General features: G+C 45.7%; 1 protein-coding gene across 4 annotated transcripts in view; it reads right to left on the bottom strand.

The window, feature by feature from the left end:
• Positions 1-470: 470 nt before the first annotated feature.
• Positions 471-18,703, bottom strand: part of FERMT2 (FERM domain containing kindlin 2) — a 131,493-nt gene continuing 113,260 nt past the window's right edge. For 2 of the 4 annotated variants that reach the window (XM_053287303.1, XM_053287316.1), the window contains 4 exons: positions 9,217-9,237; positions 6,293-6,417; positions 4,645-4,786; positions 471-1,907 (listed from right to left, as the gene is read on the bottom strand). In XM_053287303.1, coding sequence (XP_053143278.1) covers positions 1,734-1,907; positions 4,645-4,786; positions 6,293-6,417; positions 9,217-9,237 — 462 coding nt within the window. In that variant the 3' untranslated portion in view covers positions 471-1,733. The remainder of the gene's footprint in view (positions 1,908-4,644; positions 4,787-6,292; positions 6,418-9,216; positions 9,238-18,703) is intronic. The other 2 variants (XM_053287311.1, XM_053287320.1) reach the window with 1 other exon arrangement.

The raw sequence follows: 18,703 nt of genomic DNA, 5'->3' as shown, positions 1-18,703 counted from the left end.
CAAGCCACACGCTGCTCCCCGGCACCATTTTCTGTGCTTATAAACACTGCTTCTGTTTCTTCCTGCCCTCATCCAATGTGGGATACAATAAGCTGTGTTGTGCTTTGATAAAACAAGCATGGCAGCCCTTTAAAGCAGGGAAGGCTGAAGGACGACAGAGAGAGAGCCTCATGTACATTAATGAGCTTCATGGACGTATATCACCTATATTAACACTCAGCACTCTCTGCCGGGGTGGGCAAATGTGGCCCTCCGGCTGCTGTTGAACTACGACTCCCATCACTCCCAGCTACAATTTACTGTGGCTGGGAATGATGGGAGTTGTAGTCCAGCAGCAGCTGGAGGGCTAAGTTTGCCCACCGTGGTAGAGACTGCTGCACAAGTTGTTGGATCCTCCAGAAGCACATGGGTGAAGCCACCTAATTTTTTTTCCATAAGAGAGGAGCAGAAGGAAGTGACAGGACGAGCTGTTAAATAAAAGATTTGACCTTTATTTAAAATACAATGCATTTGTACATAGTTTTAGTGTAAAGGACACAATACTGGTTATCCCTTCGCTTTGGGTGAGTTGGGGTTCCCTGGCCATTAGTGTTAATTCTGAAGTGGGAACCCTCAACTCCAGGCAATTGGTTCTTCATGTTAAGGGCTTCACGGCGGAGCTAAAACCAAGTCAAGACTTTAACTTAGATTAAAAACCTACTATAAGGCCAATACACTTTATACTATTGCGAATCCCACCTATTTTGGCTTGTGAAACTAGTTTAAAAAAAAAAGAAAGGAAGAAAAACCTGTACAATTTTATAAAATTTGTTTTTCTTTATACATTAGTTACACACACACACACACACACACACACACACACACACACACACACGGACATTCAAACGCACTCACAGAATCCTTATACTTCATAGACCTTTACTTCATATTGTAATGAAAAGTTTTTGCATATCTTAAGTAGAGAGTGGCTATGCTGGTGAATACTACAGGTGTTTGTAATACAATACGGTGTAAAAAAACAAAACAAGGGGAAAGAAAAGGAGGACACACACAATATATAAATGATCATCAAAAGGAAGTTAAAAAGTACACTTAGAACCAAAGGAAGGAGTTATCTTTCAAGGCCACACATGATTGTTTTGTAAAAGCTTCAGGCCTCTGGGATGGACCTGATCATGTAGTGCGAAAAATAAAGAGGCGATTTAGGACGCACTCCACCAAGCACCGCTGCTGCGCACGAGAGTCCATGCACAAACCCCACTGACTCAATGGGGGAAGAGGGGCAGCAACAAAGGGCTTTCCTGGATTGCACCCACAAAACATGCATTAAACATGATAAATAGACTTCATATAGAATAGGCCCCGAGTATCTTTATAGTTAGATGGCTTAGAGGTTTTAACTGATTTGGTTAGCTTACATCTGTCAAAAATTAACCTGATCAGCCCCACCGTCTTATCGTCTTGCTGGGTGAAGGAGGTGAGAGGCACAAGCATATAGGCATTACACGGTCCGTGTGAATATCTTGTTCTAGCAGATTAACGGAAGTTCTGTTTAGTGCACGTACATCAAACTGGTCTGCTAATGCAAAAATTCCCATGATATTAAAAAAAGAAAAGATACACTTCAAGCTTAACTTGATTAAGCAGCATATTTCAAATAACAGCTTTTGAAGTTAAATATTAATATGGCCATTGAGTGGATGTCAGTACAGCAAGAGAAGGCCTCCTTCAACTCACACCCAGCCACTGGTCAGTTTGTAGAACATCTCTTCATCTAAGCTCTCATTCTGGTCTTTAGCGCGTGTCGACAAGAAGATATAGCCGCCAATGAACTCATGCACCACTTTGCAATCCACTTCGGTGCAGATGAAGGACAGACGGACGTCGTCTGCAAATTCAACCGTTACCTAAAGATGCAAAGCAAAATGCACCCCATGAGTCTGAGTTTTCCCCACACACAATGACTTTTAGCTCAGATTTCTTTATTTTTATCCTCCTTCAGGGAGCTCAGGGCAGTCAGTGTTTGTGAGAGTCTTCCAATTCTGTCTGAACAACCACCTGGTGAAGCAGGTTAGGGAAGGAGCGAGTGTGTTTGGCCCCAAATCTCCAATACAATGAGTCATGAGCAGGAATTTGAATTCAGGTCTCTGTGCTCAACATCTAATATTTTGACAACTATAACAATGGCTCAGTTTGGATGATCCTCCAAACCATGGTTTGGAGAACTGGAATTCCACCACAGCCACAAGCCCTCCCTCCAGTCCCACGGACCAGTTCCCTCCTCCATTTCTGGGTCTCCTCCTGTAACTATGGCTTGCCATTTTGTCCAAATCAAAGAATGTTTAATACTAATCCCCAAACCATAGTATGCAAACCCAATTCAAACTATGGCTTGAAATTGTGATTTGAAAGTTAGTGCTAACCCCAGCTTGCCTGATTTGGATGTCATGGCAAAGGCAGAGGTTACAGTTGGAGGAAACCAGTACAGAAGAAGGGAAGGAAGAGCATGTGAACCCATAGCATCCCTGTTCCTTCCAACTATGGTTTGGAGAATCAGTATGTGATGTCTGAGCTGAGTCACTAACTCTTAAATGGTTAAAATAACAGTAAAGGATATTAAGATGGATTTCATACCTTGCTAACATGTTTGGAAATTCAGTGTACTGCCGAAGGGCAGACGAACAGGCTAAGGTAGGTAGTGTAGCATAGTCGTTGCAAATGTGAGCTGCAAAGTCCTTGGTTGATATCTCACCTCAGCCATGAACTCGCTAAACGCCTTAAGGGAAGCCATGATCTCCCCCATCTGCTGCAATATGGGGATAATAGTACTGGGGGGAAAGTGTGTGAAGTGCTTTGAAGACACAAATGCTAAGTCGCATTCTGTTATGGTCGCAATTAATCTGCTGGGCATTACAAGTAAAACCAAGCCCTCAGGCCTGGTGTAGGAGATGTATGATTGCAGTAACTTGACATAGGATATCGAGCTGGTTTATCTGTCAGGCAATTCAGATGACTTTGTTTTCTCATCTGACCAGCAGGATGAAAGCAAGGCATACAAGATCTCTTGGATGGGCAGTTCCTTTATCAAGTGAATACAGCATCCTCTGACGAGATCTGAGCTGGGCAAATGGTAAGATAATCACTTTGCAACTGACAGCTTTCCTGCTCAGATGAGTCCTCCTTCCATCAAGTTCTTTTATATAACAATACAAAGATGTTAACAGTATCGGAAAACTTTTACAGTTTGAAGAACTATAAGATATTATATTGAAGTCACGATAATACCTGGACCCTAAACCGCTTCTAAGCTTGTAATGCAATTACTGGGATGAGCACAAACTTGACTTGAAGGGCAACTTCCATGTTGGAAAATGGCAGAACTTCTATTTTTCTCTCTGGCTCCTGCATTGCCGACAGTGGCTGCTGCTGGTGTCTATCTTACGTTTCTTTGGGGACAGGGAACTCTCATATATTCGCTCTTTATTTTTCTGTGTAAATCACTTTGAGAATATTTGTTGGAAAGTGATATATAAATATTTGTAGCAGCAGCTGGTGCAGCCCTTAGGAACGTAGGAAGCTGCCATAGGTCAGACCATTGGTCTATCTAGCTCAGTATTGTCTTCACAGACTGGCAGCAGCTTCTCCAAGGATGCAGGCAGGAATCTCTCTCAGCCCCCTCTTGGAGATGCTGCCAGGGAGGGAACTTGGAACCTAGATGCTCTTCCCAGAGCAGCTCCATCCCCCGAGGGGAGTATCTTCCAGTGCTCACACATCAAGTCTCCCTTTCATATGCAACCAGGGCAGACCTTGCTTAGCTAGGGGGACAAGTCACGCTTGTTACCACAAGACCAGCTCTCCTCTCCCGTCTTGCAGGCACAAGAGCTCCCCATCTCCTGCCCTCCTTCACATGCCAGAGGATGTGATCAAAAGCTTTTGCTTTTGCACTAACCACAATTCCCTATTATTCTGAACTTGGAACCACAGTATATCATCCTGATTTGTTAACAAACCAGACTTGGAACAAGCCACATTTGGACATATTGGGGAGCTGTCCAGATGTGAAAGTGGAAGCTTTTGATCTCCTCCTCTGGTGCATGGAGGACAGGTTCATTCATGATAACCTAAACCATGGATCAGATCAGGGGACTCAAATGGCAGCCCTCCAGCCAATGATGGACTACAAATCCCATCATCCCCAGTCACCATAGCCAGTAGCCAGGCACGACGGGACCAACATCTCAGGAGGGTCACAGTTTGAAACTTCTGGATTAGATGCACGGGGTCAGAAAGAGAGAGAAGTCAAGAGCATCTCTAGGCTTTTGCACTCTCCAGGAAGTTTTCCACACCCGGCTTTTAGCCCGCATCTCCTCCGGAATGGAGCAGGCGCATTCACATATTCGGCAGATTTACCCCAAACTCCTGGCAAGCTAACGGGGAGCACTTCACACACAATTCGGGGGTTTCACTGCTCACTAGAGTGCAGCACGATTTATAACCGGGGTAAAAAACCCACACCAAATCCACTTTTTCATCGGGGTTTTTGAACAGCGTTGAGTTCGCGGTAAAGCCTTGCAGAAAACCCCCAGTAAAGCCTGCTGTGTGGAGAACTCCCAAAAGCGTTGAGGGGAAGAAGGCTTTGCCTACCATTTTAATCTCCCAGTTCACGTTCCACTGTTTCATGTTGCTGAATCGCCACGTCTTGATGGCATCGCTGGTGCTGGCATCCATCCGTATCAGCCGGTTGTAGGCAATCCCAATAAGTTCCTCTTTCTTGCCACCATGGAACCTGCAGCAATCACACATGAAAACACTCTGTGGTCAGGGTTTCATTCTTAGATTCAAGGAGCTTACTTTTCGCATGTCCCTCCCTGCATTTCTGTCGGAGTTACTATTCTGGGTGCCTCTCCTACTCTGGAAGGGGGCAAGAAGAGACAACAGGGCCACCTTCCTGCAAAATGGAGCATTATCTCACATCTCCATATCAGGAGGAAGAATGAATGATGCAGAGTCCAGCGGAGACAGACCAGAAGGCGGCCAGGCCAGTGACTCCTGTTCTAGGCTCAGCCAGGCCTCTGTCAAAGCAGGGGTCTGGGAGGGGTGGAGACTCTGGAGGGCTGGGCTCCAAGCAGAAACCCACAAGAACGGGCTCTAGCAACCCAGGAGGGGTGCAGATTCAGCAGCTGCTTGGAGCAGATTGTCGCTTTTATGGCTGTGGCCCAAGTGGGGAGAACTGGCACTACCCTTTCCCTAGGGAAGGCTCTGTTGCTCAAAGTGGCCTTGCCTGGCTCTCTGAGCACTAGCTAAGGTGGCCCTGGGGAACCTGTACCAGGGCTGGCAGATCCTCAGGGCAGTCCTCCGAGTCCGAGGATGAAAGCAGGGCTGTGTGCCCTTGGCTTATCGTGGAGACATTGGCTTGGTTCCGCTGGTTTCCCTGGTGTGGGGGGTCCCAGTGGTACAGGCTCACCTGGGGTCTGGGTCATATGGCCTCCCACCCTGTCTCATCCTCTGAACTGCCTGCCTTGTCCCCCAGTGGGAGAGGAGGGTCCTGGAACGGGTCATGATCCAGAGTTGCAGTGGGCAGCCTCCTCTGCGGATGGGGTGCTTCTGGGCTCGCGGGAGCCCCAAATCATTTAGTTAATTTATAGTTCTCGTGCACTCTGTGTGGTGTCAATTCCTTTATGTTATATTGATTATTGAGTAATCATACCTATAGATCATATAACCCCTGCTAACTGGGCAAAGAGGCACCTTTTACCGTGGTGATTCTCTTTATTTAGCAGGGGGAGAGTAACTGGCCCTATCCACCCCCAGCACAGGACCTCCAGTGACTATTGCTGGTGTCTCTCTTGTGTTTCTTTTTAGACTGTGAGCCCTTTGGGGACAGGGATCCATCTTATTTGTTTGTTATTTCTCTGTGTAAACTGCCCTGAGCCATTTTTGGAAGGGTGGTATAGAAATCGAATTATTATTATTATTATTATAGCTTTCTAACTACTTTGTATCTGACTATTTTTGCTATTACGAACTACCTGGAGTCATTTATTTTGGAAAGGGCGTTTAACACACCAATAAGAGTGGTTTAGTTTTGACTCAGATTCGGCAAAGTGCTCTTCCCCGGCACCTAATCCCAGGAGGCCACTCAAGATGTCACGATGACCAACCACAGCTTCATGTTCTTGCTTTGCAGTTGGGACCTGAGGAGCGAAAACTGGCCATTCCCAACCAGGGGAGCCCACACCGTGAGAACCGTTCCGACATTGGCACATGGAAGTTCTTGCCCAGAACCACAGACCTTGCAATGAAGTGTGTGATGCCAAACTCTGGTAGGGCCTGCCAAGCTTGTATAAATCGCATTTTGGCTTCAATGAGACTCATCTGAGCAACATTCTGATGCGCCTCCAAAATCCGGGCAGTGATCTGCAGTGGGGGGAAACACACAGGCTTGAGGAAACTGCCCAGCTTTGAAAGTGCAGGATTTAGATTTGACCGAGGAGGAGGAGGAGGAGGAGGAGGAAACAATTTGTGCAAATGACCCCAACGTGTCCCCTTGCTCCAATGTTCCTTCAAGAGCATCTCTTCTACATATGCACTTCTTAAAAATGTGGGCTGCTGCTCTGGTTTAAAAAAAAAATCTGGGGAATACAGTGGAAAACAGTCAGTGACCATCTGAGACAGAGAAGCATCTGGGATTACACAGAGACAGTCACTGCCCCTTCACTCACACACTCACAGCCTATTGCGGGGGGTTCTTTTATGCACACAAATATGCACCCCATAATTAGGTGCATGTACAGTTTTAAAAATTGCAAGCTTTGAAAAAAAATCTGTAAGGATGTGAGGTTTAAGGGGCAAACCCATGAAAACTGGCTGGTGATGACAGACCTTAAGCAAGCAAAAGATGCATCATGCACATAATGTGAAGAACTGCTTGGAATCTAGATTCCTGAATATCTCAGCAATCTTAAAAACAAACTGTTTTTGCACTCTCGTGAAGGGGGAAAGCCCTGTGGAGCTTCTGGATTCAAAGGAAGCCTTGGGCAAAAGTTGCAAGTGACCTGAGTTTGTAGCTGCTTGGCCTCTCCCATTCACCCCTTTCCCTTGCTTTGCTTTTTTGTGTCCCAGTCTTCACAGCTGGGTTCACAACTGTTCAGTGCCAGGCTCAAACGCAACACACAACACAAGCACACCACTGCAGAAGCTGGCCACCCTTGTCAGAGGTGGGAAGAAAGAATACAATCCCTTATTTCTATTCCTCATCCAGAGTGCTACGGGTGCAGCCGTACAATTTCCCATTCACCGGAGGAGAGCAACAAAAAGCTTTGGGTGAGCCCTGTCTGGCAAAATGCCCCCTGTCCAGCAGCTTTCCCATGCATGGCTGCCACTGCAGTGCTTTAAAGTGGCAACTCTCTTCTACTGAGCAGGGGGAGAGCAACTGGCCCTCTCCAGCCCTAGCACAGCATCCCTCCAGTGGCGGCTGCTGGTGTCTACTTTGAGTTTCTTTTCAGATGGTGAGCCCTTTGGGGACAGGGAAGCACCTTGTTTATTATCAATTTAGTTTTCTATGCAAGTCGCCTTGCTTTGTGCCCTTAAGGACTGATATCCTTTCAAGGGTCAAAGTAAAAGAGCAGGAGGCAGGATGCCGGGCTAGATGATCTTTGCTCCGATCCAACTGAGCTCCTCTGGGGTTCCTGGAGCACATGGCCACTCCCGTCTAATCTTCATGTTAATTTCCCACTGTCTCCACTTCCCTTTGTTCCGCCCCATTCCTCCCTTCTAAATTTCAGCTATTAGATTCTAAGACTATGGGCAGTGCCATTTGTTTTATTGACAGTGTCCAGTCATTTAGAGTAAGGGGTCCCAAGCAGTGTTCCCTCTAACAAGGATTCCCAGATGTTGTTGACTACAACTCCCAGAATCCCCAAGCAAAAGCCACTGCAGCTGGGGATTCTGGGAGTTGTAGTCAACAACATCTGGGAATCCCTGTTAGAGGGAACACTGGTCCCAAGCTTGGGTATTGCTGGGCTGCAACTTCCACCAACCCCAGCCTCAAGGGCCTTTGACACCTTTTTAAAGTGGTGATTTGCTTTATTTAGCAGAGGGAGAGCAACTGGCCCTATCCATCCCCAGCACAGCATCCCTCCAGTGGGATGTTTCTTTTTTAAACTGTGAGCCCTTTGGGGACAGGGAGCCACATCTATCTATCTATCTATCTATCTATCTATCTACCTACCTACCTACCTACCTACACCTACCAAAACCACTTTGGGAAATTTTGTTGAAAAGTGGTGTATAAGTATTCATCCTATTCATATGATGGAAGTTGCCGACCAACATCTGGGGACCCAAGATTGGGAACCCCTAGTTTGGAGGAACTCAATAAAGAGCATGAGCTACTACGATTAAGGCAAAAGACAGAGATGGATTTGAGTCACAGGAGCAGCCACCTAAGTCACGTGCCGCGGAAACACAGCAGACCATTTTGGCCGCTGCCTCTCCTGAGCTCCTTTCTCTACCTTCTGGACTTAAAGCTAGCAGGCAGAAAAGAATCTGCAAGACGTACTGCGGCTATTTCCATGGTTTGTGGCTACAGCAGTTGCTCATTCAAACTAGCACGGAAAAGCAGCCCTGCTGGATCAAAACTCCAAAAATCAAACGAAGAAACAAAACACCCACTTCCTGTTTCCCGGTGCTTCTAGGAAGCCCCCCCCCCCCCAGGGCTCAAAGGCAACCACCTTCTCCCTCTCTTGTTCTCCTGCAACTGGTGTTCAGCGCAAACCTCCTCTGAACATGGCATTTCTATTTCGCCACTATGGCTACTAGCCACTGATGGATTCCTCCTCCTCCTCCTCGAATCCGTCTAATTCCCTTTTCAAGCCACTTAAGCCAGTGCCGGTCACAACATCTTGTGACAGTGACTTTGTTAATCTGTGCGAAGGAGGACTTCATGATGTTTGTGCCAGAAAGCAAAGGGGGAGCCAAGGAAGAGCAGCAACATGAGCTCTGCACCACAGGAACTCACAGCACACCACTACTACTGCAGCTGTTGGGAGTGGGAAGACCCCCTGTCCGTTCTCATCAGCAAACAGTACAGCAAGAGAAGCCTCTGGATCTCAAAGCACACGCTACATCCCTCGGGTTTCATGCTTCTAAGCATATTCTCACAAAACAGCAAAAAGTCTTACGTGCTTATTTTATTTTACATTTACTGTCACTTACCAAGTCTCTTATATAGCCTGGCTGCAGAGGGCAAATGCGAAGAAAAGAAAAGGAAGCAGAAAAAAAAAAAAGGCAAATCAGAAATATGGCAACAAAGCAAAGGGAGGAAAATGTGCGAATTATCAGCAATAATAATCAAATCAATGGAGAAAACAAACCCAAAACCTCTGCACAGCTGTCCTGGGGAGAAAAGCAGCAGGAGATGAACATGAGCATAGAGCAAAAGGAGCACAGCGAGACCCTTTAATTCTAGGGGTGGGGGGGAGGCGGTTCTGGGCTTTTGTTTTGTGTCCCACAGAATTCAGACCCCCCATTCCTTATTCTTTTCCAAAGCAAGCTTTAATCCGCATGTTGACTGAACTTATGGAAAATGGAACGGCAGCTCATCCCTCCTCCCAAAAAACAGAAATAAGAGAACAAGTAAAAAGAAGTATAAATTAAATAATGGTTCCCCAGCTCCTGATTTCCAAATGCATACAATGAACATTTTTCAAAACATGAAAGATTAAGAACACTGCAGAATAACACACTCAAAACAACCACTTAGCTGTGCCTTTGCATCCCACTGAATTGTTGAAAGCATAGACAAGTTATCAGTCACATACAAACACAATACGCAAACCAGCAGGGGCCTTCAAAGTGTGAGGATTTGGTGTTGCACACCTTGCTAAACAAGCAGTCATCTACAACCCTCTCACCACAGGGCGATGTGGAGGGACAACTTCCCACTCATCTGAGGCAAGTCATATTCAGACTTCTCTTCAACAGACATAAAAAAGTAGCGGGGCAAAAGATTACAATGAAATCTAGAATTACTCAAGCAATGCAGTGCCACGAGGGCATTCAATTCATAACACTCTTTTAGGACCTCAGAGAGTAAGGTAGATTTGACAGATGTTGCGTGGAAAGAGATTGTCCTCATGCTTCACCATGCTGGCAAACTCAACACTATATTGCAAAAACCCTAAGCATCTGAATAAACACTTTGCCACAGACAAAGCGACAAGGCCGGTGTGAAGGGACGAGGCCCAAATCTCTTATTTTTGTAAATAAGCCACGTTATTATTGCACTGATATCTCTAAGTCTCTTCTTTTTGTAAATAGGATTGTATGTCTAACTTGCCTTGCAAAGAAAACTGGCAGGGTCAAGAATTCATGCCTGCAGCGCCTTACTTTCACTTTGAGAATATCAGTTTGACAGTTTGGTTTTGGAGGGAAGGGAAGTTTTGAAAAATGGAGGGAACTTTGAGTTACACTGATTGGATTGTTTAAAAAACTGACGGAGCAAAATTTGTGTGTGTGTATAGAAGGGTTGTTCAGTGAGTGAGTTGGTTCAAGTTGGAGTCTGAGTGAGACAAAGTTGGAGTCAGTTGGAGTCTGGGAGAATGAAAAGAAAAGAATTTAGCCTGTAGTCAAAGCTGAACAAGCTGGAATCTGGAGCATTGCTAGCAGAGCTGTTTAATCACTGGCATAGTGGTGCAATCTCTGCAGAGCTGAAATCACAAAGAACTGGAAAGAACAAGTCCTGAGGCTGAACTAAAGAAAAGCCAGAATTGCTAAAGGTGATTATCAAGGACTCTAAGTTAGGGCTCAGTGAGAGTCAATTTAGTGGATGCATTTTTAACCACATTTTGTTTGTTCTCTATTAGGGATGTGCACAAAACTGGATCGTCCAGTTCAGTTCGAATTCAAACTGGGTTCGAACCGGGAGGAGGAGGTTCGGTTTGGTTTTGCTTGAACCCCCTGGTTCAGTTCAAATTCAAACCATTTTGAACCATTTTGAACCTCCAAAAGTGGGTGGGGTGGTAGTTGGCACCTATGGGTACCTACCACCCAACCCCCGAAGCAATTGGACACCCGTACGATTTTTATGAATTTTTGAAAAAAAAATATTTTTTCTCATAGGGTATAATGGGACTCGAACCAGCCCATTATTCCCTATTGTGGAGCTCCCATGGTTGCCAACTACCACCCAAATCCCGAAGCAATTGGACACTCATGATTTTTTATGAATATCTGAAATATTTTTAATTATTTTTCTCATAGGGTATAATGGGACTCGAACCAGCCCATTACCCCCTATTGTGGAGCACCTAGGGGCACAAAAGTGGGGTGGGTGGTAGGCACCCGGGGTGCCTATCACCCACCAAACCCCAAGGCAATCGGACACTCCTCCGATTATTGGTGAATTTTAAAATTATTTTTAAATTCCTCAGAGAGAATAATGAGGATTCCAGCAAATGTATCGCTTCACGTTGGGGGGAAAGGGGTGGCCTAGAGCAGAGCGTGGTGGGTGGTAGTTCCCAAGGAGGTCAAGGAAGCTACCTGAAATTATTTGAAAGAAATTGGGCAAAGGGCTGATTTTTAAGTGATTTTTGAAGTTTACGTGTCTTTAAGGTTTTTCTCCATAAGGAAGAATGGAGGTTTCAGCAGATGTATCACTTCACATCAAGGGGAAAGGGGTGGCCTAGAGCATAGTGTGGTGGGTGGTAGTGCCAAAGGGGGGCAAGGAAGCTACCAGAATTATCTGAAAGGAATTGGGCAAAGGGCTGATTTTTAAAGTTTACACGTCTTTAAGGTTTTTCTCCATAAGGAAGAATGGAGGATTCAGCAGCCCCATAACTGCACTTGAGGGGTGCTGGGGTGGCCCAGAGCGAGTGGTGGCGTAGTGCACAGAGGGTGCCAACCACCCCCATGGGTTGCTAACCCATGGGGTACAGGGTTTTGTTGTTTCTGAGGTGTTCTGAGTGTAGATTCTCTGGTAGCAAATGAGATTTTCAATGACAAACCATGAATCCACTCTCATTTGCTAATACTTTAAAAAATTCACCAATAATCGGAGGAGTGTCCGATAGCCTTGGGGTTTCATGGGTGGTAGTCACCCCAGGTGCCTACCACCCACCCCACTTTTGTGCCCCTAGGTGCTCCATAATAGGGGATAATGGGCTGGTTTGAGTCCCATTATACCCTATGAAAAAAATAATTTAAAATATTTCAAATATTCATTAAAAAATCGTAGGAGTGCCCGATTGCTTCAGGGTTTTTGGGTGGTAGTTGGCACCCATGGGTGCTTGACAACAGAGAATAATGGGCTGGTTCAAGTCCCATTATACTCTATGGGAAAAATAATTAAAAATATTTCAAAAATTTATAAAAAATCATACGAGTGTCCGATTGCTTTGGGGGTTGGGTGGTAGGTACCCATGGGTGCCAACTACCACCCCACCCACTTTTGGAGATTTTATTTACTGATTGATTGAATTAATTGAATTTAATTGATTGATTGATTGAATTTGTACATTGCCCCAAACTTTTATCTCTGGGCGGTTAACAATAGCATAAAACCAGTTGAAAACATATACAAAAAACTTAAAAACAATTTAGCAATTTAAAAATAAACCAGAAATTAAAACCCAAAATTTTTAGGAAGCTGAAAATGCTTGGGCGAAAAGATGGGTTTTCAGGTGTTTTTTGAAAATTGCCAGAGATGGAGAGGATCGTATCTCAGCAGGGAGCGCATTCCACAATCTCGGGGCAGCGACCGAAAAGTTCCGTCTCTGTGTAGCCACCAAACGAGTTGGCGGTAACTGGTTCGAACCGGTTTGAATCGAACCCCCCCCCCAGTTTGGTTTGAATTCAAACCTGCAGCTCGAACCTGATGGCTGGTTCGGTTCGAATTTGAACCATTTGCACATCCCTATTCCCTATGCTCTTTTGGTTGATGGTTTTGTTTTATTTCCACTAAACATGTGAAGCAAATTTTAATTGAACTAATTGCAAAGTAAAATTTCTTGTTTACCTCTAAAGGAAAATTGTAGCTTGTTAGGGCTGTGCACAAAACCGGTTTTCCCAGTTCGAGTCTGAACTGGGCTTGAACTAAACCAGGTAAGTTTGGGTTTAGCACCCTGAATGAGGGGCCTGGCTAGAATTTGAGCCAGTCTGGGCCCAGTTCAGGGGTTTCAGGGTTGTTGTTTTTTAAATGGCAGACTTACTGCCTCTGAGGCCTGGGGGGGGGGGCAGGGCGCATGCAAAGTGGCCTCCAAAATGGCCACCGCCACCTCAGAAAGGGCTGGGACAGCCCCAAAATGGGCTGAAACAGCCTAGAGGAGACCGGTGGAAGGTCAGCTGGGGGAGGGGGAACTGCCAGAGACCCCCATCCCCCCCACAGCTGTGGAAGCACCCCCCATTGAGGCTGCCAAACCTGATGGCAAGGTTAAAAAACTGTAGAACCCCCAAACCAACCTTAAATTGTAGAACCCCCTCGAGCCAGTTCAGCCTCAAGAAAGTTGAGCCTGAACTGGCTCAACCTTGGGCCGGACTAATTCGAGGTCGAACCAGTTCAAGGCCGATCCAGTTTGCACACCCCACATCCTAGCTTCTGTTTCTCCACCCCATGCCTCTAGGCCTGACCACTCTACCAAAATTTGTTTGCGACAGAAGTTGAAAGGCTGTTGTGGGGCAGACTCAGCCTAAAGGACAAAAGTCTACTTGGGGGCAGTGGCTGAACTGGTAATTGTCAGGGAGATCCGTGTCTCGTGGCAGCACAGCAGGGCAGCTCCTCTGCAGCTGCTCCAGTCAATCTGCTTCTTGTATTAAATGGTTGGCCAAGACAAGTGACTTTCTATCGACTCACACATGCATGTTGACCCCTGGACTGCTGAAACATCAAGGGATGACTTTCACGTGTAACCGAGTCATTACAGATCATCGGATAAGCCATATTGGCTGAAATATTATCTCTGTGTTATATTTTGATGCTTTGTGATTGTTGTAAGCAGCTCTGAACTCACCTTTGCTGAGAAGTGGCATACAGAGATTAAACCCAATTATATCTATCACCACAGAGACAGTCCAGTGGCAATGCAAAGAGGCCTCGTCAGAAAAAAATCTGCAATTCACCTAAACATAATGTACAAGGATTTCTAGTAGCTCCACTGAGGTGAGAGGCCACTGCTCTGTGACAAAGCGGCTGCTTTGCATGCAGAATGTCTCATGCTCCACCTGCAGCTAAGAGAGGGTCTCCAGGAGAAGGGCTGGGGAGAGGCTTCTCTCTGCATGGAGACCCTGGAGAACTGCAGCTGCTCCGTGTAGACAGTACTGGGATTCCACACAACCCCCATGTCACGTGGCCCTGTGGGGTTAATACAGTCTGAGCACAGCCTTCTGGATCTAAGCTATCAAGAGCAGCAATTCTACATGGAGAAGGCCCGTAGGAGGGCCTTCTCTGTGGCCGCCCCTCTTCTCTGGAACACTCTCCACCCCACCCCCCAGATCCATTCAGCCCCCTCCCTGGCTGCTTTTAAGGCCATTCTTAAGACCCACCTGTTTCACCAGGCATTTGCCCTTTAATTATTATTATTATTTTAATTGTTATTGGTATGGTTGTTCACTGCCTAGAGTCTTTGGAGGAGAAGGTATATAGAAATTTCAAATAAATTATAAATGTATAAATAAATAAATAATTCCAATAAACTACTAATTAGCAGAGCTACTGAGAGCTCTTGCCAGCTTTTGTAAACCAGAGAGAGCTGACTGCTCTGTGGAATCCCACACCAAGGGACCCTCCAGTTGTCAGAATCATGACCTTGCATTCTTCTGGTTTCTCCAACCAGCAGCAGGGATGCACAAGTTGCACAAAATGACTGGATTTTCTCTCTTCCCGAAGTCTGTGCCCTGCTACACACTCAAGTCTGCCCTGCTTCAAAGGTTGTAATTTGGTTGTATGCACAATCTCTCCCCACTGCACTGAACACAATGGTCCTTTCAGAGAATAAATGGGGACTATATCAAAGGGGGAACTCCCTTGCCAGAAAGCTGTCACACTGCACTAGTAAAGATGCCCCCACCCCTCTGTGAATGGCCGCCCCCTCTCCAGTGTTCAGTGATCAAACACTGGCATGACCATTCAAGCACAGCCAGCAACTTCCCTCTGCAATTAGCTGCATTTCTGAAGATCTGCCAAGCAATCATTTTAAGAACGTCTGCTTCTCTACCCACAGTACTAAGCTTGCCTTGTGAAATCGGTACCTATGCATATCACTCTCCAGGCCTGATCAACCCGGGCACGGCTTTAGGGCACAACCAGCCTCTTTAACAAGTTATATCCCCCCCCACCCCCCTAGTGATTGGAATGTTGAGCATTTAAGGTTGAAATGAGAAGTCCCGTGGAAGGAATATGCAGGCCAGAGAACAGAGCTGCTTGCAAAAAGGAAGGGTGGATATTCTCCTCTTCCAACACACCTTGTCCAGACAAGTCCTGTGATGGAAAAAGGGAGGCCTGTACCTTTAAACTTTTTTTTTTTAAAAAAGAAAGGGCATAATTCAGTAGTGGAGCAGATCCTTTGCATGCAGAAGGTTCAATACCTGGCATCTCCAGCTAACAGGATCAGTTAGCAGGTGATAGGGAAGATCCTTTTTTTTTTAAAGATGGGAAGGTGCCTTCTACTGAGTCACACCCTTGGCTCATCTGGCTCAGTATGGTCTGCACTGGGTAGTGGCAGCTCTCCCACGTTCCATAGTCAGCACTTTTCTAAGGTAAAGAGCCCCAGATGCTGTAGCCTAGCCTCATAAGGAAGGTGCTCCAGGCCTCTGATCATTTTGGTTGCCCTCTTCTGCACATTTTCCAGTTAACTGCTAACCCCTGCTAACTTGGCCAAGAGGCACCTTTTAATGTGGTGATTCTCTTTATTTAGCAGAGGGAGAGTAGCTGGCCCTATCCACCTCCAGCACAGTACCTCCAGTGACTGTTGCTGGTGTCTAAATTATGTTTCTAAATTGTGAATGAATGAATGAACAAACAAACAAATCATTCTTAAGATATGGTGACCAAAGCTGTATGCAGTACTCCAGATGTGGCCGCACCATAGATTTGTATAAGGGCATTATAATATTAGCAGTTTTATTTTTCAGTCTCCTTCCTAATGATTCCTAGCATGGAATTAGCTTTTTTCACAGCTGCCGTGCACTGAGACAACACTTTCAATGAGCCGACTTGATTGTTTTGTGGACTGGGTTAGCTGAACAAAAATTACAAAATAGTTCATCCAAAATTAACTAAAGCCCCTCAACTCTCTGACAAGATGTGGTCACTTTTTAACAAAGCCTCAACAAGCCAAATAAGATTGCTGGTTTCACAGCTTTATCTGATTGATCCTAGAACAAAGTCACAGTTAAGCATTATGAATGAAAGAGCAAGAGGAGTCTAATTATTTTACAAAGCATCAAATACTGAGGAGGTAGTTTTTCAAAAGTCATCTGCAGAGAGGGCAAACTGTTCTTCTCTGGAAGAGAATGCTTTATTAGCACCTGGCCTTCTCAAAGAGAGAAATGTGGCTAACAATGCTGCATTTGACTGATTCTTATGTATGCAGGAAAGAGATTCTTAACTGTTGGCAGTTAGACAGACATTGGAAGAAACAGAAGGAATGGGAGAATACAAGAGGGGGGTTCAACCTTCTAAAAAAATAAAAGTGCACCCTCACAGTCTCAACATTTCAGTTCATGTACTCCTTAGTGTGTGTGTGTGTGTGTGTGTGTGTGTGTGTGTGTGTGTGTGTGTGCGTGTGTGCACGCGCACACACATGCACTCCCCCCCGCCCCAACCAGGGCACCTCCTGGGCCACATGTACCCCCAGTTTCAAACTGCTGGACCAACGGACAGCCCCCACACATTCTGGCACTTTATCTCCCGCCTCTAAAAAAAGGTTCCTCACCTGTTGGCATGTGAACAGACATGGCCACTCTCAGAAAGAGCAGGAGTCACACACAAATCACAACTTAAGGCAAATCAATCAGGAATTACTATTGGTTCTATACATATACTGTACTATACTATTGTCTATATTCACAACTCCCCACTCCACATAGAAGCATCACTGAAAAACAAATCTTGCTTTTTATAAGTGGTTTTAAAGTGTGTTCAGGTATAACTGTTCATTATTTAAACATATTAAGGTCGTGCACACAACCATTTTTGGCAGGCGGGGTGCAGACAATTTCGTTCGTTGTGTGGGATGCATAGCTCTTGTGCCCGCATAATCCGCTCTGCACCCAGCCGCGCAGATCTCTGGAGGCCGGGAAAATGAGCTCCGGCCTCCAGGAATTCCTAAATGCACCGCTGAGCAGTGTGGTGCATTTAGGGATCCTCCTGTGAGTTGGGTGCTCTAGGCACCTGACTCTACAGGTGAAACTCGGAAAGTTAGAATATCTTGCAAAAGTCCATTAATTTCAGTAATGCAAATTAAAAGGTGAAACTGATATATGAGACAGACGCATTACATGCAAAGCGAGATAAGTCAAGCCTTAATTTGTTATAATTGTGATGATCATGGCGTACAGCTCATGAAAACCCCAAATCCACAATCCCAGAAAATTAGAATATTACATGGAACCAAGAAGACAAGGATTGAAGAATAGAACAATATCGGACCTCTGAAAAGTATACAGTGTACTGTGCTTGATTGGCCAGCAAACTCGCCTGACCTGACCCCATAGAGAATCTATGGGGCATTGCCAAGAAAAGGATGAGAGACATGAGACCAAACAATGCAGAATAGCTGAAGGCTGCTAATGAAGCATCCTGGTCTTCCATAACACCTCAGCAGTGCCACAGGCTGATAGCATCCATGCCACGCCACATTGAGGCAGTAATTGCTGCAAAAGGGGCCCAAACCAAGTACTGAATACATATGCATGCTTATACTTTTCAGAGGTCCGATATTGTTCTATTCTTCAATCCTTGTCTTCTTGGTTCCATGTAATATCCTAATTTTCTGAGATTGTGGATTTGGGGTTTTCATGAGCTGTACGCCATGATCATCACAATTATAACAAATTAAGGCTTGACTTATCTCGCTTTGCATGTAATGCGTCTGTCTCATATATCAGTTTCACCTTTTAATTTGCATTACTGAAATTAATGGACTTTTGCACGATATTCTAATTTTCCGAGTTTCACCTGTATGTGTGCTTGGGCGGCCTCCAGCTTAACCATACACATGACCCCAGACCTGGGGTAAAGGGTGTGTAATGCCTGCTTCACAAAGCCACTTTTCCCCCTTTGCTGCTCAGCCAGGGGCGTAACTACTATTAGGCAAGGGGAGGTGGCTGCCTGGGGGCCCCCACGCCTCGAGGGGCCCCCCAGAGGCAAGTCACATGACTATATATTGTGAAGTGTGTGTATCAGTGAGGGGCCCATCTTAAAATTTTGACTCTCGGCCCACTCCAGCCTTGTTACGCCCCTGCGCTCAGCCATGTGCTCCTGTCTCTCCCTCTTCCCGAATCAATGGGCTCACATCAGCTCCAAATGACTAGATAGATAATGGTCCCAGGTCAGTGATCTGCCTGCCTCCCCATCTCAATGTACCATGTACTGTGGAGAACCTCAGAGCAAGCAGGTCCTCCTAACCCTGCCAGCAAGAAAACTGTTACCTGCTTCCTGCCAAGGCAAGTTACAGAATTTGGACTAACTAGCAGCAGCTTTCCTTGT

Source organism: Hemicordylus capensis, chromosome 1 (genome assembly GCF_027244095.1).
Source record: "Hemicordylus capensis ecotype Gifberg chromosome 1, rHemCap1.1.pri, whole genome shotgun sequence".
In the NCBI taxonomy this organism is placed as follows: domain Eukaryota; kingdom Metazoa; phylum Chordata; class Lepidosauria; order Squamata; family Cordylidae; genus Hemicordylus; species Hemicordylus capensis.
This window is presented reverse-complemented; position numbering and strand designations above follow the sequence as displayed.